At 40.4% G+C, this 25,559-nt stretch overlaps 2 protein-coding genes and 1 long non-coding RNA gene across 7 annotated transcripts in view; 1 reads left to right on the plus strand and 2 right to left on the minus strand.

Moving 5' to 3' along the window:
• The first annotated feature begins 450 nt into the window (after window positions 1-450).
• Window positions 451-13,425, plus strand: LOC121962655 (adrenodoxin-like). Of its 4 annotated transcripts, XM_042512889.2 has the most exons (5): window positions 460-964; window positions 4,344-4,468; window positions 4,711-4,840; window positions 6,430-6,585; window positions 10,695-10,834. In XM_042512889.2, exons 1-4 carry the CDS (start codon window positions 831-833, stop codon window positions 6,536-6,538), a joined length of 498 nt encoding a protein of 165 aa, XP_042368823.1. In that variant the 5' UTR covers window positions 460-830; the 3' UTR covers window positions 6,539-6,585; window positions 10,695-10,834. The 4 variants fall into 4 exon arrangements, with proteins under 4 accessions (XP_087930531.1, XP_087930532.1, XP_042368823.1 ...); XM_088074405.1 differs by lacking the exon at window positions 6,430-6,585 and having other exon boundaries at window positions 451-964; window positions 10,695-13,425; XM_088074406.1 differs by lacking the exons at window positions 6,430-6,585; window positions 10,695-10,834 and adding an exon at window positions 4,988-5,847 and having other exon boundaries at window positions 456-964.
• Window positions 5,105-6,527, minus strand: LOC121962656 (uncharacterized). The gene is made up of 3 exons (XR_006107152.2): window positions 6,390-6,527; window positions 5,946-6,063; window positions 5,105-5,123 (listed from the first exon to the last, which is right to left on the minus strand). It is a non-coding gene; the product is annotated as an uncharacterized LOC121962656 (long non-coding RNA).
• LOC121938757 (rho GTPase-activating protein 20-like) overlaps window positions 7,185-25,559 on the minus strand; it is a 37,349-nt gene continuing 18,974 nt past the window's right edge. For both annotated transcript variants that reach the window (XM_088074400.1, XM_088074401.1), the window contains 14 exons: window positions 24,773-24,946; window positions 24,469-24,618; window positions 23,067-23,108; window positions 22,893-22,977; window positions 22,390-22,467; window positions 20,541-20,607; window positions 19,455-19,628; window positions 19,200-19,372; window positions 18,854-19,018; window positions 16,660-16,772; window positions 16,252-16,444; window positions 14,834-14,948; window positions 13,427-14,334; window positions 7,185-10,263 (listed from right to left, as the gene is read on the minus strand). In XM_088074400.1, coding sequence (XP_087930526.1) covers window positions 9,511-10,263; window positions 13,427-14,334; window positions 14,834-14,948; window positions 16,252-16,444; window positions 16,660-16,772; window positions 18,854-19,018; window positions 19,200-19,372; window positions 19,455-19,628; window positions 20,541-20,607; window positions 22,390-22,467; window positions 22,893-22,977; window positions 23,067-23,108; window positions 24,469-24,618; window positions 24,773-24,946 — 3,190 coding nt within the window. In that variant the 3' untranslated portion in view covers window positions 7,185-9,510. The remainder of the gene's footprint in view (window positions 10,264-13,426; window positions 14,335-14,833; window positions 14,949-16,251; window positions 16,445-16,659; window positions 16,773-18,853; window positions 19,019-19,199; window positions 19,373-19,454; window positions 19,629-20,540; window positions 20,608-22,389; window positions 22,468-22,892; window positions 22,978-23,066; window positions 23,109-24,468; window positions 24,619-24,772; window positions 24,947-25,559) is intronic.

Raw genomic sequence — 25,559 nt, forward strand, 5'->3', positions numbered from 1 at the left:
TTCTTAAGCAACACTTTTGAGATATTTGTTTCTTTTCACGCGGCGACACGGCGGGGCGGTGAACGTCCTCATACATAAAACTGCTCTTACCCCGCTCTGCCGGCTGACGCTGTAACTCAAAACGAGCATTAAAAAAAAACTCAGGCGCACCCTCATTGGTGAACTTTCAGCACCGCACGTTGGACGGGAACGGAGCATTTTCAAGCTAGCGACGATTAATCCGCAGCTGACAGGAACATTGTCGGCTCGGCTTTCAAAATAAAAGAAAAATCCTGATAATGAACGGAAAATTGTGTCTTTTCATCAACAGAAATCTGGTTTATAAGTTCTTATATTAAATAAATGCTTAAATTTTAACCTCAGTACGGTATGTTGATCGAAAAGTCGAAACACGGCGACCTTAAAAGCTTTTATTTTTAAATCTACACAGGAAGTTGCACCTTGCCCTCTCTGACTCTGTTTTCCTCGGTGCTAATACGTCGGTATGCCTCACGTTCGCTGATTGACCACCCGGATCAGGTGTGGAGGTAGCCGTTAGCACCTAGCAGTTTAGCATTTTGTAAAATAGCATTTTTTTTTTCAAATGCCAGTCGCGTAATTTATGTAACGTCAGACCCTAGTTTACTCATGACGCAATGACCGTGACAGTGATAGAGTGACTTCTCGCAGCTAAAACAAGCTAGCTCGGCTAGCCAAGTTAGCTCGGCGGTCAAGCAACTTCGGGTCTCAAGCGAAAAGCCGAGAGCTCGACGAAATTAGACCGTGACTGCGTCTTCAGCGGCTAGTTTCTTAACTTCTTATCAACTTATCGTGTGTGGCGTTACTTTAAAATGGCTTTGGTAGCGGCGCTAAGAAGACTGGCTCATGCTAGGTTACGAGACTATTCGTGGAGGACGGCGGCGGTGACTTCGGGTGCTTGGCTGACGGCTCAGAGGAGTTTCACCACCGGCACACAGTCTCTGAGGTACGTAACTTTATGTAGAGCCCAGATACAGCGCGATATTGAACCTTAAACGTCCGTACGGTTAATATATGTCTTGTGTGCACGGGGCCAAACTCCATTTATAGAGCACGGGTGACCCTTTTTATCAGCGCGCGCACACCTGGCAGGAGGGCAGGTAATTAGTTTCTCAGGTGGTCTCGTTTACGTTAATTGACACTTTAGGAAAAAAAAACAGCAAAAAGCATTTACTTTACGTTTTAAATCATACAATTGTTTGTTCCTGCAGACTCCAAACTGTTTTTTAAATGGGGGCCATATTAGATAATGTTAAAATAGATGTGGGCCAGCTGCTTCTGGCATTATAGGGTTGTTAATAATTAGTGTAAAAATAACACAAACTAACTGTTTCATCTCCAAGTGATAAAGTATCATATTTTCTTCGTTTTGACATTGTTTCTTTGCTGTGTTCATGTATCCTACCTTGCAGGAAATATCCGGTGTTAGGTAACAGTTGGTTTGTTTACTGTCTGTTTATGAAAACAGTAGTTTCACCTACTTAGTTTCTACGTGATGCTTGTCTTTAAATTTTATGATTGTCCTGCCATCATTTGGTGATTAGAAATAAATGCAATGATCTTGCTTGATTGGCATTGTGTTTATCATATATTACATTTTTAAAGACAGGCTGAGGGCCACAATTGGCTCCCAGGCCAGAGTGTAACTTTTCTTTGTGTTGCATCACTAAAGTGTCACATTTATGAAAGTTTATGAAGTATGGTGTGAAATATACCAAATAAATTGTCTAGAATATCTACAAATTGACTTTTGTCTAGAAAAATCACCAAAACCCTGAAGGAATTATGGTAGGCTGAAACACTGATCAGATTAGGATTTAGGTATTAATGAAAATAGAATAGAAGAAGAAGGCTTTATTTAAAAAAAAAAAAAGCTTCACCTATAGTTTAACAACATTCAGACAACCTAATTAGTTCAGTATGCATAGTTGTATACATTATAGCGCAAATATCATAGGTATCTAAGTAGGGAAAATGTAAATAATGAAAATCAAATATCGCACAAATGGAAAAATGTATTGCTCTAATACATTTAGTTATTGCACAATGAGATACAGTGCAAAATAGAAAAAGGAGGTTAGTTGGGCTGCACAGTGGGTGTGAAAAAAGTGTGTGTTTGTGGGGGTGAGGTGGGCATCTATAATTGTGCGATTTCACTGTGAGAAAACAGCAGTTTGTGTGTTAAAAAGAGCAACAGAGTGGCGCTTTGTAGGTTTAACCTTGCATGAAGCAATGACTGAGGTTAATGTTATCCATCTTTCTGTTCAGGTGCAAGGCTTTGACCGAGGCTTACTTCCCAGGGCCAAACAACATGCTGAATTGCATAATGCCGAATTGGCCTTAAACTGGTCAACACCGTCCCTGTAAGCTTACGTCAGGAGTGCGCAGCTGGCCCTGACCTGCTTGTAACTGTCATGTTCAAAAATCCACTTGGGTGATCTAAGTTTCATGCAGGGATTTTCCAAGTCTGTGCATGTTTTAGTCTTAAAAGGTCACGTAGTGCAGGAGACGGGATGGAGTTTGATAATTGCCATAATTTTTTAAGCAGATTACACGTTGTTCTCCAGGAGGTCATTAAGTTTAATATTTATGGCCTGGGAAGTCAGAAAAAAGTTTTCTAAATGTGCGTCAGGGAAACTTAAATACAGGGTCACTTAGCAGAAATGAAGTGATTTATTAATTAACGAAAGAATTGGGTTAATGAATCTTGTTAATTTTCTTTTCCAAATCAGGACAAAATAAAGCGTGTCAGTGTGGTGTTGTCATATGTTGTGCTATTTATTTGCAATGTGTGGGAAGAGTAGAAAGATTTGTTATGTACCGGGTTCTTAAATTGAAAATGTAATTTAAAAAAAAAAAAAGAAAGGGAAAAGAGCATTGACTGCAGTTAATTTTGACCACTTGACTGGCAAAGTTAAGCAGATGAAGAATGTTAACCCTTGGCCTTGTTTACGTTGAACAGAAACGTTCATTAACTGCACAATGGACAAATGTTTCATTCAAAAGTGATAAAAATAAAAACACAAGGCATTTTGTCCACTGGCCGAGTGTTCAGCAGCGAAAACTTCTGGTTTAGCATGTTTTTTTGAAGAGTGTCTTTTTTGTAGGTATTTAATGTACAAAAGCTCAGTCACAGTGATTTTTAAAATGATATTTGAATCCTAATTTGTCTCACGAGAGACCCAAATTCCTATCTTTTTAAGTTTAAACCTAGTATCATTTATAAATAACATCATGTTTTTATTAACAAACAAATAAATTACGTCTTTTTATGTGGTAAAACTTTGAAAAAAGTCTTCTGATAATGTATACTCACTGCCACATAGGAAACTATTTTCAATTTTCTTGCTTTGTCTCGAATCATGTTCGGAATAATCTCCGGTGCTTGTTGTTTTTTTGAGATGTTATTTTAATTATTAATACATATGAATTAATGTCTTCTCTAATATTCAGAACAACAAAGTCATTTTTGTTGTTATTGCTGTTTTGTCCAACCAGCAGTCCAAAACTCTAAAATATTCTAGAATATAAGACAAAGAAATACAAACAGTCCTCACATTTTAAAAAAAATAAAAATCAGAAATACCTCATCAAATCCGGGGCGATTTTGGTTTGTTACAGTTGCTCTGATGTAAATTATAGAAGTATAAGTACAAAGTATGTAAAACATACAAATAAAACATGCGCAATATGTGACAATGTTAACACTAGTATATAAAGTATTAAAAAACTAAAATATATATAATGTGCCAAGTGTGTAAAAAAAAAAGAAAAGAAAAAAAAAGTGCCTGATGCTACAATACAATGTACAAAACTATTATGTAAAGTTAGAGATTTAAAATGGTTGTATAATGCCACAGTATGAAACACAATTTATGCATAAGGTTCAGCTCTAGATTTGTCATTTACAAAGAGGAAAAACTACAACGTTTCAAAAACGTAGCCTTTGATAACAATTTAAAGGGGATGAAATTCTCTGCATGTGGTGGCAGATGTGTATATGTCTTACTATATGACTAAAACTACTACAGTGTTTAGCATTTCCACAAAGCTGGTCTAATATGGGAGTAAACAGGGCTTATTGAAACACAGAAGACAGTATAGATTATTTTATGTAGTTTAAAGTTTCCCAAAGTGCGATTTTGAAGCACTTTGGCATCTTTGTTAACATTGTAGTGATGAGTTTTGACCACAAGAGGGCAGTGAAGTTTGGTGGAAACTGCCAGGGCTGCAGGACCAGTTTGCTTGCAAGATTATTAAATGTAAACTAAAATTGCATGTTGTGTGTGTGTGTGTGCATGTGCGTCTATGCCTGTGTGTTTCAGGTCAGACAACAAGGTGACGGTCCACTTCATCAACAGAGACGGGGAGAAGATCACAGTGAAGGGCTCGCCCGGAGACTCACTGCTAGATATTGTCATTAATGAAGACCTCGACTTTGACGGTTTTGGTATGTAAACACACACACACACACACACGTTATTGTGGGACAGACTGAGATTGAAAGGTTGCGATTGGTGTAATCAGCAGGCTCTCTCTTCTTACTCACTCCTTTTATCATCCATTGTTTACATTTCTCGCCAGGACATCAGCGCTTCTCTCTGGCATGATTGGACTTGTCTTACTCTGCATTGAGAATCATTACTATATATCCTCTGCAATGGAGGTACAAACGTGTGTGTTTGGTTTCAGGAGCGTGTGAGGGAACCCTGGCGTGCTCCACATGCCATCTGATCTTTGACGAGGAGGTCTACAAAAATCTGGGGCCCGTCACAGACGAGGAGATGGACATGCTAGACTTGGCCTACGGCTTGACTGACACGTAAGGAGCATTTTTCTTTTTTAATCGAAATTATTAACATTTGTGAGTGGCAGCACATTCACTCAGACAATACCTGTTAACTGGATAAATGCATTGTTTTTTTATGGAAATGTGCTGATAAAAATAATACCGTCTTATCCTTTAAAGAGAGGGATGGCGATGCTGCTGAGATAGTTCTGTTGTGGTCACGAGATTAGTAAGAGTTAATCATCCGGGGACAAAGGAGTGGACAGCCCCTCCGCTTACACCATCATCAGCTTCAGTGGGCGCGCTGTTAAAGGAGCTGCAAATACAACAGTGACATGTCATCACCTTATAATTATGTATTAATTAAAAAAAAAAAAAAACAATTGTGCTTTCTTTTTAAAAAATGTTACTCTGCATTATTTCATCTTGCTTTTTAAGATGCTGTAATCTATAATATATTAACCCTCTGGTATCATTTTTTGCTTTTGTTTTGGTAGTCCTTTTTTGGCCGTGTCATTGCATATTGCGTGTTTTTTTTTTTTTGTAATTTAATTTTTTCTAATGGGTCCATAATTCGCCGAGTCCAAACATACTACCACATGAGGCCATTAAGGACAAAAACTAAATAGCTTCCCCCTACTTTTTTGGGTTGAATCTTTTAATCAGCTTCACTCTTGATTAAAACTACCAAATATTTAAACATTCTGGGGATTAAGCCCTTTAAATGCCAGTTTGATTACATGATGTCACTTTTGTTGTTTTTTCTGAAACAAACAAAAATCTTTTTTTTTTTTTCATATAACGATCTGAGTATTGTTCCCATACGCTCAGATGTACGTATGTAGTCTCTAGGCGTCTTCGTTCTCCTCTCTCCTCCCACCCACTTCCCCCCCACTCCCTCCGTCAGATGCCTAGAGACTACATACATAGCAATTAAGGCACCTAGAAACTTTTTTTTTTCCCAAGCATTTTTTAGTTAGTCAAATTTTGACATACTGTAAAATGGCATTTTTGGACATGGTAAATAAAAGGATTAAAGGGTAAGTATGTTTTTTTTCCCCCTTTTTTTTTTTTTTTTCAAAGAAAGAAAACATGATGATGACACTACTAATACACTAAACATAGTCATAGAGCTCACCATCCAGGTTTTACTCTGCTGTGCTTCTCATTGGTGCTTTTCTGGGGGCTTTACTTAGTGCGGTCATGGTGCAGGATGGTCAAAGCGCACCGCGTCATCCATCGCTGTGTTTCCCCACCTGTAGCAAAGACGGATTAGAGGTCTGCTACATTAAACCATTCATATAATGTGAATGGAATAGATGGGGATCAAAAAACAGAAACATCCACAAATAATGATGCCTTTCTGAAAAGTCACGGCATGCTTTAACAGTGTCGTGGAAAAGTCCATTCAGATGAATCAAAAGTGATATATCGCAGAAAAGCATCTCCCGAGCATGTGGGTGGGGTGTGAGACAGGAGACGTAAAGGATTATGGAGTGGAGATGAACTCAGTAGAAAGAAAGAACACACGATAGAAGCCGAACTTCGATGACAGCAAAGACAAGACGACGCGTGTTCTTACGTCAGTTTCGAGCTCCTCTAGTAAACTTCTTTCCCCGCAGATCTCGACTGGGTTGCCAGATCTGCCTGACGAAGTCTCTGGAGGGCATGGTGGCCAGGGTTCCAGAGAGCGTAGCGGACATCCGACAGAGCAAAGACGGATCGTCCTAACCTGCGGATGGGAAATGTGGTGTGGTTGTGCCCGGTCAGAACTGAGGGTATGTGCACAGGGAAGACGGGGGGTGTAAATCTGTCCGCGCTGCTGTATCTGCTGGACTGTCTGTTCCTTTGTCCGTAAAAGCAAAACCTCCAAGTCACAGACGACTAGACAAGACTTTAAGAGTCAAACTGTAAAATCCCTAACCATTCGAGAACATCGCTGCCTTAGTGGTATTATGACAGAAACTCTAAGCTGAGACAAACAGCCTGGTGTAAGATTTCCCCATTGAACGTCGGTTTGCAGGAAGGTCGTCATTTATCAACCCGCTGACTCAAACGTGTTGCTAAACACCTCTCGTTTTTTGTCTGTGACTTTGATCATCCCGCAAAGTGCATTTTTCTTCTCTTGCGAATATGACTGAATTTCTGTTTTGAGCGTAAATTCAGTCACATTCACTGACCAAGGCAGACAGCTGACCGCAGCCAGTGACCGACGCGTTTGTGAACAAATTCAACTAACAGTTCTCGACGCCTTAGAGGTTGGGCTGATGTCGACACCCCCGTTATTTTATTTTATTCAACACATATGTAAACCCCTACTATAGTTGATCAGATCCATCATATAACGATTTAATCCCATCATGTGATTGTACATAGCTAGAACGCGCACATATATATCCATGTATAGAGGGAAAAATAATGTAATAAAAAAAAGAATCACCTTTCTAATGGCGTGTTGAACTGTCAGTTTTTACATGTTCTGCATTTTCTGTTGACCTACCAGTTACCAATAATGTTGACCAATAATTCGTTAATCAGGTAGTTTTATTCGCAAATGCAGATTTTTAGGCTTATTAATACAGCGTATGTATACATTTATATCGAACGGAAGCACAGACAATATAATAAAACAACAGTCTGGTGATCTATTCAAACATAGTTCATATAGCTGCATAAAATATAAAGCTCGAAAAACATCGTTGGCAACAAATAAGGATCAAAACAAGGACTACAACTACAAATTGTGCGACTGTGTGCGATGTGCTTTAAAAAAAGATTTTAAGTGCTAATGCTAAGAAGCGTTTTAAAAAAAACTTATTTCAGAGTTTATACCATTTAAAGAGCAAAAGATTAACTGCAGACAACAGTGTGACCTACAAAAGTCAGTCCTGTGATATTTTAGTACCGTTTACCTCAGCGGACACTGCAGTTGACAAAACGTAGTCAGAACATCAGCAGCATCAACCAAAATAAGCCCAGACTTAGAGGGACACTTTTGCATGTTTTAATCCGGATTCTGTTTTCCTGTTTTGTGTCAAAGTGACCAATGGAGACATTTTTTAAAAATTGATTCAGTATTGAGAAAGACCAAATAAAAGTACTTACTTTTGCCACTTACAGGGGGGAAATCGGGCCCAAAATCTGCCCGGTTATCTTGTAGTGCGAACCCCGCTTAAGTGAATGCTATATTTACAGCAGCACACTGCTCAGCTTCTGTGCCAGTGTTGTGGGACTGTACTTTATTAATCAGAGGAGAAGGGTGGCTGGAGTGTGACATTTTAATTAAAAATAAATACAAAATACCACCATTTAAAGTGGTATGTTCTTTACCTAAGCCACGACTTAAAAACCAGTGCTTTTTTTATTTTTTTTTTTCCTAAAATGCCCTCCCCATTTTACGGCACCCCTTCCCCCCTCATAAATAACGAACAGTCCCTATCCCTAACCACCGAAGGCGACTAAGAAACATGCAGAAAACACCTCGGCCAGTTAGAGTCCGACTGAGGTGTTTACATGACTTCCGATCGCATTATCTAGATGTTTTAATCTGATTGCAGTTGGACTCATGTGTTTACATTTACCGAAAAAGTTCAGTTATAGTCAGACTAAAACAATAACTAGACTTTCTCTAAAATCATTTATCCGTATTGAGCGTTTTCCACAGTGCAGTCTGTCAAATTAGGACTCAGTTAAAATGAGTCTCCATTAGTCACATCGACACAAACATGGGAAAATAGGGTCCAGTAAAATTAAAGTTTCCCTTAAATAACTTTTAAATGCAATTTTCCCTTTAAAACCACGAACTGTGAATAATAACAACCTTTATCTACAAAACTCAGTTAAATTTGGAGCATATTTGATCAATTTAAGACACTAACAGAGCTGCATTTACACTACGGACCCAGTGAAAAAAAAAAATTCTAATTATATCCCAACGCAACTATTGTGAGTTCATTATTTTGTCAAGTGCCAATGCAGGAAAAGAGTGACGCTGATTAAACAGTGTGTAAAATTAACAAAACGGTTAACATAACTATAGAAGTACACTGGGTACGCTCCTTAACCATTTATTAGCTGTAAGTAACAAATCTGAATTTTCAGACATAATTTAACTCAGGACAGCGAGAAAGTCATCTATGAGGCGATCCAATGATGAATTATTAATACGACTCTACATGCTCATGATAAAAGAAGGCAACAGCAGGTAGGTTTAATTGGCAGGTTTTAACTTTGGCCTTATATAGTTTTTTAAAAAACACATTTGTAACATTGCTTTAACGAACCCAATTAAGTCAAGATCAACTTGGTGCCATTCAGCATTTGATACGAAAACAGTCCTTTAAAGCGATAAATCTATCACGCCAATATCAATACGGTTACAAAGTAATGTTCTTCCTGCACGTGGAAATCCAGTCTCTGGGATATTTAAAGCAACAATGTTCCCTTAATGGCAATAAGCTCTCTGCAAATTTTAAAAAGTACCTATTTACTGTGTTAAATAAAACGTACCTGGTTGTCCCCCTGCTTGTGGTGGCAGAGGTCGCTACGCTGCGGTCTAATGAAACGCTCGTAAGCTGCCGTGCGTCGAAGGTGCTGAGTGTACTTACTTATCATTTTATTCTCAGGGTGAAAACAGCAGCAAGTGTTTGTTGTGTGTATTTCAGTTAATTGTTGCGTCGGTCTGATGTAGTTTCCCGTCACAATCAGACATAAGACTCTTCGGCAAACAGAAGCTGGTCAAAGTCTGGTTCGGCTGAGGGATCGCAGCATCTCTTCAGCCACTCCCTGCGACTCTCCACCAGAGCGAGCGCCACTTGCTGGCTGCTCTGAGGGCTGCTGCGCGGGTGAGAGGAGAAATAGTCCTTCACTGCTTTGGCGGCGCAGGGGGAGAGGCAGAAACGGGCCTCTGGTGTCGCGCCCTGTGACTCCGCCTCAGAGACCTTCAGTCCCGGGTCGCTGGGCAGCCTGGCCCGTGTGAGGGCGGAAGCTCGCTCTACCACCTGCCTTCCCGGCTCCGACCCCCGCCGCTTTGAGAGCTTGGCATTGCATCCCTCCTCCACTGAGTGAGACTTGTGTTGCCTGAACAGGGACAGAGGCGGCCCGCTCTGCTTGTAGAAGACGGGCAGCGACGGCTGCGTCAGCTCGGCCACTTCGCTTTGAGCTGCACAGCTGGAGCTGCTGATGTCACTTCCTGTGGCGGTGATATTGAGCTGCTTCATGGTTAGCGGCGAGTCTGACTTGGGGAACAGCAGACTCCCTGCAGAGCGGTGGTGGGACGGCGGGCTGGATGATTCTGGTTTCAGGTGTCGGGGCTTGCTGTGCTCCTGGCCCGGCCTCCGTCCTCCTGCTGCTTCTTTTGAGGCTCTGCTGGGGGTTTTGGGTTGGCTGCTGGATACTTTTCGTCCTCCCCTCTCACCTGCTTTTCCGAGACTGAGCGACTTATCGGCGGCTCCTCCCTGTTTGAACACAGAGCACATCCACGCTTAACTTTGACCATGTTGTTCTCAGAAGACCACTTACTGATGTTTCACAGCTTTTTACTGCATCTTTATGTTTTTGTGGCGCTGCCTTTAGTAACTCTGTCATCTCAGAACGGGTTGTCATTTTTTGGGGTAAACACACGGTGGATGCACAATATTGGATTTTTTTGCCAATATCTGATATACTAATATACAATCTATATATCCACTTTTTTTCCCCACTTAATTTGAGTGATCAAGTCTTTTCTGCAGAGGAATTAACATCATATTCTGCATACTTTTATTGTGAAGCCCCACCAGCAGATGGAAACATTGAATTCAATGCTTTTCAATGTATGGGATCATTTCTTGAATTGCATGTTGGCCGATGATGTTTCGATTTCATTGTGTATCTGCTTTATTTCTAGGGTGGTCTCTGGGATGGATTCTCCGATCTTTCTCTGGCTGTTCTCTGGACCCCGAACCCGTCCACGCCGTGGTTTTGGTCTGCTGGTCAGTCGTCGCTCACGTGCTTCTCGTGCAGCTCCACCCGTGTTCCCCACAGCTGCTGTGAGTAAAGTCATACACCTCTCCATTCTTCTTCACCCGGGTCCTGTCCTACCGGCACAGATCTGAAGGTGTTCAGGGGTTTGCGTAACGTGCTGACTCGCTCTTTGATTATTCTGTTCCAAAACCAATAATCAGGATAATTTACTGTTTTTTTTTATTTTTAAATGGAAAAACAATTAATTGGATCGTTCAATATGTGGCTTGTTCACTCTGTACGATGCCGTTCTCATATTAGTGGTGCGCCTGTCAAGATCTGTTTCCACTGAAAGATAAAACAGGCATTCAAATTCATTCTATTTATTTTATTAATGCCAAAATTTAAAGGGACAGTGAGGATGTTCTGAAGTGGGGCTGCAAGAGGTACTCCTCTGTAGTTGGTACACTGCACGCTGCAGGAGTGTCCACATGAAAGCGAAGCAATGTACGTGTGGACGCAGACAGAGCCAAAACGCTTTCAGCCACCTAAAAAACACTTTAACTGTACACAACATGCTTATATATTTGTGGTGGCTGGTGTGTGTGGCGGTAGCTGACAATGGCTCCCGACACACACACTCGCACACACACCAGCTGCCACAGCTAAATCATTGTGTCACTCTGTAGGAAACATTGTGCCACTTTACCTCTCTGACAGACAGTCAATCATTTCAGCTCCCCGACCTTCAAAACCACCAGACTCCACCGACAAAAGCAGTAAATTTAGGAGAGCGATAGAAGGACTTTATTTCCCTGTCACAAACTGCCGTCTGACGGAGAGGTAAAGCGAAGAAAATATTCTAAACTGATTTTTAACGTGGCTAAAATAGGTTTTGTTGCCGCACCGCCCACAGCGGTGCATTGCTTAGCTTCCATGTGGCACTCCAGTCTGCTTCTCCAAAACGGGGGCGTGCAGACTGCCATCTCCTGTATGTAACACTGCAGATGAGCACCTGATACAAGTCCACGTCAAAAGATCCAGACTGTGCCCTAAAGATCTGTGCTGGTAAACCCCGAGGAGGAAGAACGAAGAGGGACATGATGTTACTGTGACAGCTGTGAGGATTGTTGCCTGGTTACAGCGGGAGGGACCTGCATGAGAAACTCATTTACCGCTAAGGGGTCAAAGGTCGTCAACCAAGAGCCAGAGAAAGATCAAGGAGCCATCTGACCCCACTGTAGATCCTCAAATAACAGCTGATTAATGAGCCGGAGAACGACTGCTGGTTGACGTCGTTTTCAGGTCGCCGTGTACCGACGCTTTGGGTCGATGATCAGACCGAACCTCCACCCAAAGTGTCGTTATTTGACGACCTGCGAACGAGACAATCAACCAGAGTTTTCAATTAACATCGAAACTTCCCGCACGTTTCAAATCAAAAGCCTTCAAAAACAGCCGACGTGACATCCGTGCAGGAAGTGTAGTCTGACATTAGCTTCACAGCGCGTAGAAATATGTTGAACAGGAAATAACTGAATGAATGAAAACAATTTCCAAATCAGAGCAACAGAGGAGTAAGTAGATCAGGACTGTTTTCTACTGACGAAATCAGCGCAGTGGAAATGTGCTTCATGCTGAATTTATCATTACAGCTGCTAAACATGGAGGAAGTGAGCAGTCTGCATTAAAGCTGCAGTTGGTAACACATAAAAATAACTTTTGTCACATTTGCTGAAACTGTCACTACAACCACAGACATGAGAGCGATAATCTGTGATCAAGCAAACAAAAGGTTCCTCCTCCCACTCTGCGTTCTTTGAACGGCATCGGCTAGAATTACTGTGGCTCACAAAAACAACCAATCGGAGCCGAGGAGTCTCTAACGCAGCTGTCAATCATTTAAATCACCGCATGTCAACTGTAGTTGAACCAGGCAGCGCTGATCAAATATGTATTGTCTATTTCTTACCTCAAATGTTTTTGTTTTAAATATTTTTAGTGCACTGTTTGGCTGTAAATTGAGAACGTTTGTTTAATTGAATCGCAGCTGCTCCCAACATGGTGATGGGGTCACAAACATTCTGATTTTACAGCTTAACAGTACACTAAAATATGTTTCTGGTCATTTTTGAGGGGAGAAATAGAAAGTACAGTAACACGGTCTCAATTCATATTTGATCAGCGCTGCCTAGTTTGACCGCAGCTTAAGAGCAGTGATCGACAACTACGTTTGAGACTCCTCTGCTCTGATTGGTTGGTTTTGTTGCAACATCATGAAAAGACAATTCATAAAATCCTACTAATTCAATGCCTTTTAAGACTTTTAAGAATCTGCAGGAACGCTGACAGAGTAGGCAGAGGAAGTTTTGCTTTCACAGATTATCTGTCTCATTTAGTGCTTTGTAGCTGCAGCCACAGTTTCAGCAAACATGACATCAAGTTGTTGTTTTTTTTTTAATAAAAATGTACCAACTACAGCCTTACTGACTCACCTGCCAGTGACTGAATTTGACTCAACTCGATCTGAATGAACTAGAAATAATGTCTGCCTTTCATTTTTAATAATTAACGTTACCTTTTTATATCCACACTGGACATGAATGTTGAATTTCTATAAGCTGTTATTAAACTCTTATCATTCTAATAAAGAAAACCACAGATTATTTGACTCACCGCTGTCTTGTCGTCATCTTCCTTTTCCAAGTTGTCTTGTTGGGTCAGTGACAGCCTCCGGCCTTTCTTCAGCCACGAGTTTGGGTGGAGGCCCCTGCAGCCTTTCAGGGTCCCCCAGTTGAGAGCGTCTTTGGGCGGGGAGTCTTTAGGGGCCGGCTCTGGAGGTCCAGCAGGGGTCAGAGCGGAGCTGATGGTGAAGGGTGCGGAGGGGACGGACAGAGGGGGGGAGCAGGACGGCGGCTGTGTCTTTGCTGGGTGGAGCCTCCGCCCGGTGGCCCAGGTGTGGTCGCTGCTGAGGGAGTCCAGAGAGTCCAGGGAGGAGCGGGTGGGTGCGGGGGAGGTGGGGGTGGAGGAGAGGCTGGGGGAGCTCACCTCTACTGCTGACCTCACAGCGTCCCCCCTCCTGCTGTGACCTCTGCAGTGAGCGAGTGTGCGGCTGCTGGGCTTCTTGGGGAGCTCGTCTTCACAATCTTCCTCCTCGGCAGACACGCCGTCAGTGCTCCCCGAGGTGCACGGTCGGAGCTTGGCCGCGTACGCTATCGCTGGCTCTGAACGCCGCCGCTGTCTGCGCCGACCATCCGGGGACAGGGAGTCAGGGGTGGAGGAGGTGTCCACAGCCGGTGGATCCTGGGCGGAGCGGGAGACGTCTGCGTCCTGCCTCCTTCCTCTGCTTCTCCTCAGGGGGTGTAAGTTGAGAGCCTGCGGGCTGCCCGTTTGGGTCGGGTGGTTCTCTTGGTCTGTGTCCTGGTCGTAGTCGCTGCCTGTGAGGACAGAGTCCAGGCTGCCTCGGAGCGCTTTGGGTCTAAGGTGCCGCCTGCTGCAGAAGCCTGGAGAGCCGCCACTGCTGTTGTCCAGCTCATTCTCCAGACTGTCATAGGACGAGTCGGTCAGAGGGTACAGCCACGAGTCTGACGGTCCACAGAGGACACAGAGGATGTAGGAAGACGGTGACAAACAAAATATTTGCAAACAACAGTGCAAATGGGGAAAAAAGCGTTCTGAGCTCAGAGTGAAGGCGTATTTAGTTTCTATTGCACATACTGTAGGCAACATTTTTGACCACTAGATGGCAGTGTGGTCACACGTCTGTCACATATCGTCACTTCCAGCTGATTTCAGCTATTTTAAAGTCACGGTGGAGGGAAAATCAATACGAGCATCAGTGCGGGAACACGATTCTTACGTAATTATAAGCACAGCAGCCCGTTATCAGAGAAGAGCATAAGCAGCAAAAATAAACCGCAATACTTGACGCTGTCATCATCAGCAACGTCATCAACTCTGTATATCGTCAGAAATAAACGCGAACATCACCCAAAGATACTGATTCGTTTTGGACATTTACTCGTTAACTGGATACGCATAAAGAAGATTTTCACCTCTGCAAGTTCGTAAAAACACGCGTACCTGATCCCATCTCGTCAGTGTTGAGTCTCTGTGGCGGCCCCCCGAACAGCGAGGAGGGCTCCTCTCCCAGAATCTGCTGACAGTGTTCAATCATAAACTTCACCAGCTCACACACCTGCAGCGCACACACACACACACACACACACACACACACACACACACACACGAGGAAAACAGAGGTCCATATTAAACTGATGGAAGAACAAAGATTCATTAATGACAACAGTGGAACTAAAATCTTATTCTGTCAACTCGAGGCTAATTCAAAGTTAGGGTTTATTTTAGTATTATTACTATCGCTGTTTATTTACTGTCTTGTCCTTATCAATAGCAGTTTTGCACAAAATGAAAACAACAGGATGAATCTATTATCTAATCTATCTATCTAATCTACATTTAAATCAAGAAGCCAAGGACATTATCTAAAAAGTGAAAAAAAAAATCAACGAAAAAATGAACAGTGTAACAGCCGTGCGAGCATTGCTCATTGTTTTAGTGTAACTCGTCAAGGCTGAGCCGGAGCGCTCTGTCGCTCCTGTTCCCGACAAAGTCACGCTTTGCTAAAATTAGACGTCTGACCCTTTCCAGAAAGCTGATTTGAGACATTCCTGTGAGGAAAGCTTGATGTGGTTCAGGAGGTGTTACGATCACTTATTAGCTCAGGAATTAACAAACAAAAATAACATTCAGTTGAGGCAGCTCAATATGATACTTTAACCCAAAAATAACAGCCAGTCAGCTCATGCTTTTTTTTATACCCAAATATGTCTTTTTTTATAGCATCTGTATCTCAAATCAGAGTAAATGAAGCTCTCCTGGTCCCGGGCCAGCAGGGGTTAATCAGCTAAATGTGGGCATTTGGTTCACTATTGTTTCTTGGGATTGCTTCTGAGCTGTTTTTTTTTTTTTTTTGCGTTGCCCGCAGACAGAAGTAACAAACTCCTCTTTGTTAGCGAGCTGCGACGCGGCTCAGACAGACCGATTTAATTGCGTTGCAACATTAAAACAATCCTGAGTGTCCGAGTCAAAACGGCAGCAGGAGCCAAAGTTCGGGGTCAAATTCCACAAAGTGTTAGTTGTCAAAGCGACGACTGGTAACATTTATAAAGATGCTTTTGTCATGTTTGCTGAAACTGGAATATGAACCAGGATATACTGGTGGCTCTTTTACACTTTTTCTCGGCCATTTTCTTGTTTGTGTTTTTCAATTTCTTATTTTCGGGTAATTTTCTTGAAAAACAAGAGTTTTAAAAAAGGCTTCGTTGTTCAATAACAATTATTCTTAATGCATATCTCATATCTTTCTAATGCATTTCTTTTGGGTTCTTTCACATAACTAAAACAACAGACGTGTACAAATAAAAGGCTAAATTACGTCCATGAGGAGTCTCACTTAAAAAAAGTACAGACGCTCTCACCTTCTTAGTTCCTTCTCCCTCCACCTCGGGGCTGCATGGCGCTCCAGGAGGCCAAAGCATGCTGGGAGCGATGCACACTGATAAATTGAAACTCGTCATCTGGTTCTCGTGGGCGTTGCCCTGGATACCGTGCAGCATGGCCAGCAGGTAGCGCAGCAGCAGGGCGTTTTCTTTAGGCAGACGACGAACCATCCTGCAGAAAAACACAAGCGGGAAAAGGAAGAGGAGATCAAACGTGAAGAAGGCTCCGAGTATCGAAAAACACGCGTTCCGATATCCACACCGATATTTCAAGCAAAGGGAGCAAGTAAAAAAAAATGTCTGATTTTTGAGGTATTTCAAGCACCTTGTAAAAACCCTGTTAAATGGTACTATGAGGAGTAACAGTACAGAGTGTGTACATGTTACCTCTTTATGTCCTGCACTTGCTCTGCCTCCTCCTCCTCTTCCTCCAGCACGTCCATCCACTCTTCATGCAGCTCACAACACAACAAGCTGCCTGGGATGCTGCGTAAAAAATCCTAAAAACACGCACGCGTCAGGAAGTCAGTCAACGTTACATTTGTCTGAAAATGTATCAGTCATAAAAAAAATTAAAAAAAATCCATATAAATCATGTTTAATGACTCCTCTTAACTCACATAGACTGTATGTATTTTATACTTTATAACATATATTCATCATTTTTATTTTTGAACATTTTTATGCTTCACTTTACGGTGAGAGATATGACGTCTGTGGCACGTATAAATGAATATAAGTGAGGGATCTCAGGTGCTGTGGTGTAAAGAAGTGAAACAGTTTAAGCACTCGTGCACAGAGGCTCTTTGTTATCCCTGCAGATAATAACAGATTATAATCCAGATTACATTAACAAGCCAATCTCAGCTGCTCTGCTGTGAACAGCTTGTCCTGTCACACTGAGGCTGAGTCGGATGGCAGCAGATTAATTTTGTGCTTACAGATGTGGGTCAATAAGGAAGCTCACAATCATATGTGTGCACAAACACACACAAACACACACAAACACACTCAAACACTGTCACTTTGGCTGGTTCCCAACTGGTGGGTCCAGAAGTGGGTCGCAAGTCTATTCTGAATGGACCACCAGGGACTCGCAATCATGTTCGCGAATCTGTAAATACAGTAACTTTGCATCACAGAGCTTTTATTTTGAAGTGTGGTTTCCTGCTGTAGAATGAGAGGTTGTTTTTTTGAGAACAGTAACTTTTTTATTGTCCTGTTCTTGGTATCATGTGGCCTTAAAAAAAAGACTTTTAATAGAAATTCATCACTTGAAAAAAAAAATCATACATAATTTAATTAAAAAAAAAAATTGCCATTTTTTTTCTTTTTTAAGTAAAACACCCAAATGTTTTTAAAAATCACCAAAAGAATTTAAAGACAAAAAAAAATCTCCTAAAATCTAAGAAAAATAATAATAACATTTTTATCTAAATTACCTTTTTAATTTCATTTTTAAAAAAACAACAACATTCGTACATCATTCATACTAAGGTCAAATCCTAATTGCACTTTATTCCTGCAATATGTTTTATTTCGTTGTGTTTTAAGCTCGTGTTATTTATATATTGTGAAATAAACTTGAATATGTGGTGACTTCTCTTATGTGTGGACCTTGAACTAATGCCTGAGGAGAAATGTGGACCCAGAGGACGGACCAGTTGGGAACCACTGCGCCAAGTTACATTAAATAGTGTTTATTTGCAATGAAGAAGGGGGAAAGTTTGTTTTCATCCACCTGTTTAACTACAGTGTTCACACACACACACATACATGCGAACATGAATAATCGGGGACTATGATGCTTTACTATCAAAGAGGGAACCTTTATTAGCAGTCATTTTAAAAATACAAAACTAGAATTGAAAATTTACTTTTGAGGTCTTCTTTCACAATATTATTGCAAATGTGATTTTTTAAATTTTTTAAAGAAATTGCCAAGAGGGGACCTGAAGCCTTGAGCGACGTCTGCCTATCAAAGAGGGGACATCCATATACTGCAGTCAAACTGGTTTATCCTGGTTCTCTCACCTATTGAGTGCTTCTTTTTCACTAAAACTTCATTTGAATCTTTAAAAATGGGTATGTAAACTTTATTGCTCGCAATATATCAACATTTTTTTGTGACAATAAATATTACAGAAATAATACTTGCCAAAGCAAAGTATACCTTTTAAAGAAGGCTCCCATAATCCTGTGAATTCAGTTTTATCTTACTTAGTATTTACTGTTAATAACTCTATTGTTGTCTTTGTTGTATATATATATATATATATATATATATATATATATTATATATATTATATATACAAAAATATATATATATATATATAGACCAGACCAATTATAACTACCAATGTATACTACTGTATACTACTTTAGTAACACCAAAAATTCTGAAAAATAAATCTATAAATGAGTAACATTATACATAAAATGATCAGGAATATGATTACTTATTTTAATAAATAATATATTTATTTTAATTAATTAATCACTATAAAATGATTTAACACAAGTCTACACACACACACACACACACACACACACACACGCACACACACACACGCTGTCTCACCTTAAAGACTCCAGCGATAACAAAGATGTGGTCTCTTGTCAGAGGAAGTTGAAACTCTCCGCTGTCCAGAGAGTCGCGCAGCTCCCTGACTGCCCGAGCCCCCGCCGGCCGCCTGAAGATCCCTCGCGTCCATGAACCCTCGTGGTGCAGGAACGCCATCATGTCCTGGTGAGGGAGAAAAGAGAGGGACAATGCTTCAAGCTGTTTTAGGGAACGTGAATTTTTTTTTTTTTGCATAACATACATTTTTTGAAGTAGTTTACTGAATGCCTCTCGCATTAACGTCAAACGGATCAGAATAGTGGAACGAAAACGCAGAGATTTCGTTTCCAGCCACGAAGCTCACCATCACTGGCTTTGGCAGAGCGTCCTCGACGCACACAGAGCGGAGCGGCTGTCCGAACAGGCAGCCGCTGGGTGTCCCAGCAAGGGACAGTTCATTCAGGTGAGAGGCGGAGCCTCGCCAGAAGGCCCAGGTGATGAGGGAACGCCTCCTTTTAAATGACTTCTGACACCACTCTGAGGAAAGAACACAGTATCCCAGAATGCATCAGCACAAGCACTCACTCTGCTGTGTGTTTTGACTGAATAACGATCTCACCTGCAGACACATGCAGCGTCTCAGCGGGTCGCGGCTTCATGATGAACTGACACTGCTTGTACACCTGCATCTGCTCCGCCTGCGTGGCCCTCTGGCGGTCCGCGTCCCTGCCGCCGCCCTGAGACATCGTGTGTCTCACATGACTCATCTGGATGCTGAAGGGGAACTCGTGACCTGAGACAGAACAGCACAACACACACTCGTCTGTGGGACGTTGTGTTCAAACATCTCACCCTCGAGTCAAAGCTTAGAGCTTCTCAAACTTCTAAAGCCAAAAAAAAAAAAAAACCATCATGTGACAGTTTCGAGGTTTCCACATATTTTCATGGACTGCATTTCAAAACTCGCAAACTTTTTTTTCTTGCCACACTTGCCCGGCATTTTTCAGCAAATAATAATAATAGATTTGATTTGTAATGCACTTTGCATATACGATTCCAACTCTATTCAAACGTTATTTCAGCATCCCTCATGATGTGTTCAGGTACCGTCATGGAATTTGTAAACCACTGAAATCCTAAAATAGTTCATTTTTTTCACAGTTTCTGGCTGTGATAAGTGGTGTGATTTGGGCATTAAGAAACCCTAAAAAACATGCCTTTCAAAAATTTAAGAAAAAAAAAAGCCCAATTTTTTCAAAATTCCTACTAAAAATATCAAAAAAAGAAATTATTATTATTATTATATTATATTTTTTTAAAGAAAACATGCCTTCAAAAGCTGTGGGACCGTGGGCTGGGACGGCATGTTTTTTTGTAGTTTTTTTTTTAAAATCAGCAGAAAAAGTTGAAGCCAAAGTAAAACACGATTTGCCTCGTGGCCATGTCGGTGAAAAATAAAACGTAAACAAAATGTTGTGCCGTGTCAGCACATCTTATAGCCGCATTCGACATCAGTTACAAAAAATAAATTCACTGTTACATTGAATTAACGTCATTTCATTTTTTTCCCCACACATTTTCATGATTTTCCCAAAAATTGTCCAATGATTTTTACAAGTTCCATGACTTTTCCAGGTTTGCCATGACTGTGAAGAAACCCGAACTTAAGGCCAACAACAGGATGTGATATATTTCACTGACTGACCGATCAGAGGATAGGGGGTGTTGTCCCTCTTGGAGATGACCCACAGCTGGTAGTCTTTCACGTTCCCCTGAGCAAGACAGAGACAAAGACCATCAGAGACACAGGACACATTCTGCAAAGCCTCAGAGGACAGGACGCCTTAAAAACCACACAAACACATTTCAGGAAGCGGAGATGTGATAAAGGATCGTATTCTCTTTCACTTCTCACATGCTGTGGTTTTACATCACGTGTGAGCTGCAAACTGAGCTGACATTAGATCAGATTTTACCGAAAAAACATAACAAATACGATGCATTTTTCAGGATTCCCGCACATCTTCATGGACAAAATTTCAAAACTTTTTCATGACTTTTCAAGGACCCGTACGATTTTTTTTCTTGCCTGTAACTGTAATATCGATTAGCCGGCAGATACATAGAAAATACATTTGCTGCTATTTTACATGATACTGCACACATCTAAATTCAATGATTTTTCTAAAACCTTGAGTAATTTTCACTAATTCCATAACTTCTTCAGGTTTTCCATGACCGTGTGAACCCAAATTTTTATTAATTAAACTATTCAGCATTATATGAACTTATATACACTTTAAATACATGTTAATAAAAAAGTAAGTATATCGTGCCAATAGCGCCTGTTTTTCACTCCGTTACTGTGCAGTATAAAGAATTTAACTATTGAAAGTTTTTAGTGAACAGGTCAGAGTCTTATCATGAAACTTTACTGATATTTATGTTCTTAATTTTTATTTACTGACTATACACCAATTTGGAAATGAACACATCCTCTGAGTGTAAAGCTATCTCAAAGACTTGAAGAGCTATAATCTGTCAAATATATACGAACGTTATGAATAAACTTTTTAGCAATTGTGAAAAACTGCATTTTAATAGCTCAATTTTAACCTTTATGGGTATTTCAGCAAGTAGTTGGTAAGCCATAATCAGTCAAAAACATAAATGTTATGAAGAAATCAAGTCATTTAAAAGCAGAAATAACCTTCAGTCACAAGATAGGAGCTATAATCACTATAATAAAACTGCATTTTTAACAATTAAAGATATTTCAACATCTAGGTGAGCTAATTTTTCAAATATATAACCCACATGAATGAAATCAAGCCATTTTGGGGCATAAATAGTAAGTGAAAATTGCATTTTAATGGTTAAATTTCACTTTTTCTGTCCCACTGCTGATATCAACATTTTTCGTCAGAGAAAAGATGTACAGTAACGCACTTCAGCGTTTAGCCCCGCCCCACCCCCAAAACCTCAATTTGTGTGATTTCTTTCAAAAACATGGGAGAAGTCAATAAGCAATATGAAATAAATAAATATTCCACGAATTGCAAGAAATTACTAGATTTTTTTTTAAAGCTAGAAAAAATCCCAGAGAAAAAAAAAAGCTTGGAAAAAAACCCAAATATTTTAACTTATATTTCTATATTTAAAATTATTTTACAGAATTATTAGAATTTCTTAACCACTTTTTCTAAGTCTTGTTTGCCTTTCTTGTTTTTTTAAAAATACTTTTTTTTCTCTTTGTTTATTATTATTATTTTTAATTATAAATTTATTGATTTTACACATTTTCAGGTAATTTTTTGGTACTTTTTCTGGCAACTAAACTGCATAATGGCTTAATTGCCCCTTTAAAGGGTATTTTAATGACTGGATGAGCTTGAATCTCTCGAATATATAAGCGTTATGAAGAAATCAAACCATTTTTGAGGCATAAATAACTTTTCAGCCACAAAAAAAAGGAGCTGAAATCACATTTTTTGGCAAGTGTGTAAAACTGCATTTTATGAAAGCAAGTGGAAATATTATTTTTTTCCACTCACGATGATGCTGAACTGCTGCAGGGCCAATCGGATCACCTCATTGGTTGAATCTGAGTTGCTGACCGGGAGTGTCTTGGTCTAATGGGAGGAGAGGGACACAGATATAAGCGGGGGGGGAAAAACTGGACATCACATACCAGTGATACTCTAATTTTCTATTCACAATAAAAATAAAGTGATTCAAACTGGGAAATGTTTTTGTGCTGTTGCCAGAGTGGAGGATGCCCTGCATCCCCAAAAACCTAATGTCCTAAAATCCTGGAAACAATGTAAAATCTCTGAAACATCCGAAAATCCTAAAATTGTCCTCAAGTTCTGGACATGTTTTAAAATCCAAGAAACATCCTAAAGTCCAAGAAATGTCCTAAAATCCCAGAGGCTTCCTGAAATCCTAAAAATGTCCTAAAATCCTTAAATCCTAGAAACTCCCTAAAATCCTAGAAATGTCCAAAGATCACGAATGCACAAAAGCAGATGTTTTAAAAACATCGGAGTAAACTCACAACAGCAAAAGTATTGATTCCCTTCCCGTACACTCTCAGAGGAATAGTTTTAGGTTCTTCCTTCTCTTTCTCTTCTTTAATCAAACTGAAGGAAAAACAAAGGAGACATGGTCAGATTCTCAATACACACACACGCTCACACACTTTGTGTTGATGCTCAAAGGCAGCGTTTACCTTTTGAGGAGTGAGAGCCACTTCTCCTTCTGTTCTGCTGAGCTGAGGGGAGCACGAGGATCGTGTTATTTAACAGATTTTAATTTCAGGTCAAGCAGTGCAGAGGGGTGCTGAGATTTCATTCTGCGCGTTTACGGCTCATCCGGTCTGTTTTCACCAACACATTTACCGCTGAAACGTAAACACATTTTACAGCCTCTGACGTGAGGCGGCGTCAACATAACCCGCGAGCCTTGGCAAAGTTTGTAGAAAGCTGATGTCTGAGCGTCGCTCGGAGTCCCGTTAAAATATCATCCGAGCAATATTGAACACAATTTTAAAAAGTGTTATTATCTGTGTGTTTCTGTGTCTTTGTGCGTGCAGATTAACAGCAACATAAATGATGACGCTGGGCTGCTAACTCTGTCTTGGACTGCGCTCTGAATTTAACCCCTGCACGAGACTGTGGGGGCCCAAAGCAGCTCCGGCACCCACCGCATAAGAAGGAGCGCCCCTGCAGGTCCGTCTTTATAACGGCAGACATGTAACACTGTGTTTCCTGCCTCCACCAGCCGTCACACGACAGCTACTTATCTCAGGTTACAAGTTTAATATATTTTTTATATTTATGCATGTCATGCATTCTGTAATAGAAATTAATCTATAATATAATATAATGTATGCATATGTATGTATTTCATTTATTATATTATATATATATGACATAAACATACAGCTAGAAAACACCCATACAACATTATACGTAGTGTATATGTCTATTTTTTAAAAAAAATATTGATATATTTCTGTATCTGTTTAATTAACGAATATATATATTAATAATTATTTAATATAGATGTATTAATATATTATTTTATATATATGAACATATATGAACATTTATATATTTGGACATATTTTATGAACAAATATATTATTGTATTATTTTATTTATTTATATATGTTTAATAGGTATTTTAATGTATTAAACCATATATATTATATACAGATTTACACGTATGTGAAACTCTAATGTTACATAATTCTGATATATATTGGTCTACATACATATTCACCTACTGTGCAATTTTTCAGCTTGTGAAATAACATTCAATACTTTCTTTGCAGCAACCATTTATACTTGTTGGTAATCTTTACACACAAAGCGTGTGGTGCACAAATCCCGTAAAATAATCGGACATATGCTAACCGAAAGGTGGATACGCTGTATATAGCTCTTGAGTTATTTTATTCTATCTTATCTGAATATTCTGCTGTGTTTTTATCTTGTTTCATTTCACTCAATCACCTTTTTTTCTCTGGATTTTGTCTCTTGAGCTGCTGCAACTAGTGCGGGATTAATTAAATCTATCTTATCTTATTAACATGAGTGTGAGCGTGAGTGTGTGTGTGTGTGTGTTACCTAAAAGTAGCCACACAGTTACAGGTGGGCCAGCCCAAAACAAAGCTCCTCTCTGGGTTGGTGCTTCCCTCACACACCTCGTCCATGCAGCCTGCCGTCCACATCTCACACACACACACCTGGGCCTTCTGCTTGAAGTGGTTGGCTGATCTGAGAACACAGAGAGAGGCGTGAGCACCACGCTGACACTCGGGTGTTAACCTCATTCACCACTGAAGGACACGAGGAGCGGCCAGAGAGTTCCCAAACTGCTCCTCACAAAAAAAAAATTAAAAAAAATACATGGACACACACTCGCGCTTACTTCGCTTTGGCGATCACCAGTATGTCGGTGAACAGGAACAGGTGTCTGTCCTGAGTCTGCATCCCGGTCTTCAGCTGAGTGTGTCCGTGGAGGAGAAACGACCTGTCAGAGCCGGCGAGGAAGGACTGGACCAATGAGCACGTCTCGGGGCAAACAGGAACCAGGAAGCTCTCTCTGGAACACAAAAACAACAGTTTTATTTGACATAATTAAATATCCTGTCCTGTAAAATAACACCATGCTATAATACACCTGAAGGTCTCCTCTCTGCTGAGGGTGGAAAATTCCAACGCGCAGTTCAGTAATCTGCAGTTTTTGAATCGTACTATGAAACTGTCAAGTTTAAATCCCCGATATTTAAGGGGGAAAACAAGACAGTATAAAATTGTAAAAAAAAAAATGTTATCAATGGCTGTAATTCAAGTGTTGCTTTAAAATGAAATATTATACAAGTGCAAGTGGGTGGGGAAGGCATTGGGCTAAAATCACAAGGAAACTGAAAAAAATACCTTTCTGCATTAAGTGTTTTATATACTTAAAAAAATGACAGTTGCTAACAAGCTATAAAACAATTAATCTTTCTTTCAAATGCTCACTTTAGTTTTATTATTTATTAATTGTCTGAGAAAGAAACCACGTCTACACCTGGAGCGAGAGTTACGTGCAGGGACACACATCATCATCATCGGTGGGTGTGGTCCAGTTTAGTGCCCCGCCCCCCCCCCCTCCTCCTCTCTGGGAGCTTTTTAACGAGGTTATTTCTTCTCCACGTTCGCAGTCCGTATGC

Source organism: Plectropomus leopardus, chromosome 24, assembly GCF_026936395.1.
Source record: "Plectropomus leopardus strain MGB_pleo_1.0 chromosome 24, ASM2693639v1, whole genome shotgun sequence".
In the NCBI taxonomy this organism is placed as follows: Eukaryota; Metazoa; Chordata; class Actinopteri; order Perciformes; family Serranidae; genus Plectropomus; species Plectropomus leopardus.

Excerpts from the sequence above, each read along its gene's own strand:
- LOC121962655 (XM_088074405.1), top strand. The coding sequence starts at position 831 with ATGGCTTTGGTAGCGGCGCTAAGAAGACTGGCTCATGCTAGGTTACGA. Across the intron at positions 4,469-4,710 it reads CCTCGACTTTGACGGTTTTG|GAGCGTGTGAGGGAACCCTG; the intron begins GTATGTAAACAC and ends GTTTGGTTTCAG. Across the intron at positions 4,841-10,694 it reads GCCTACGGCTTGACTGACAC|GGTGGTCTCTGGGATGGATT; the intron begins GTAAGGAGCATT and ends CTTTATTTCTAG.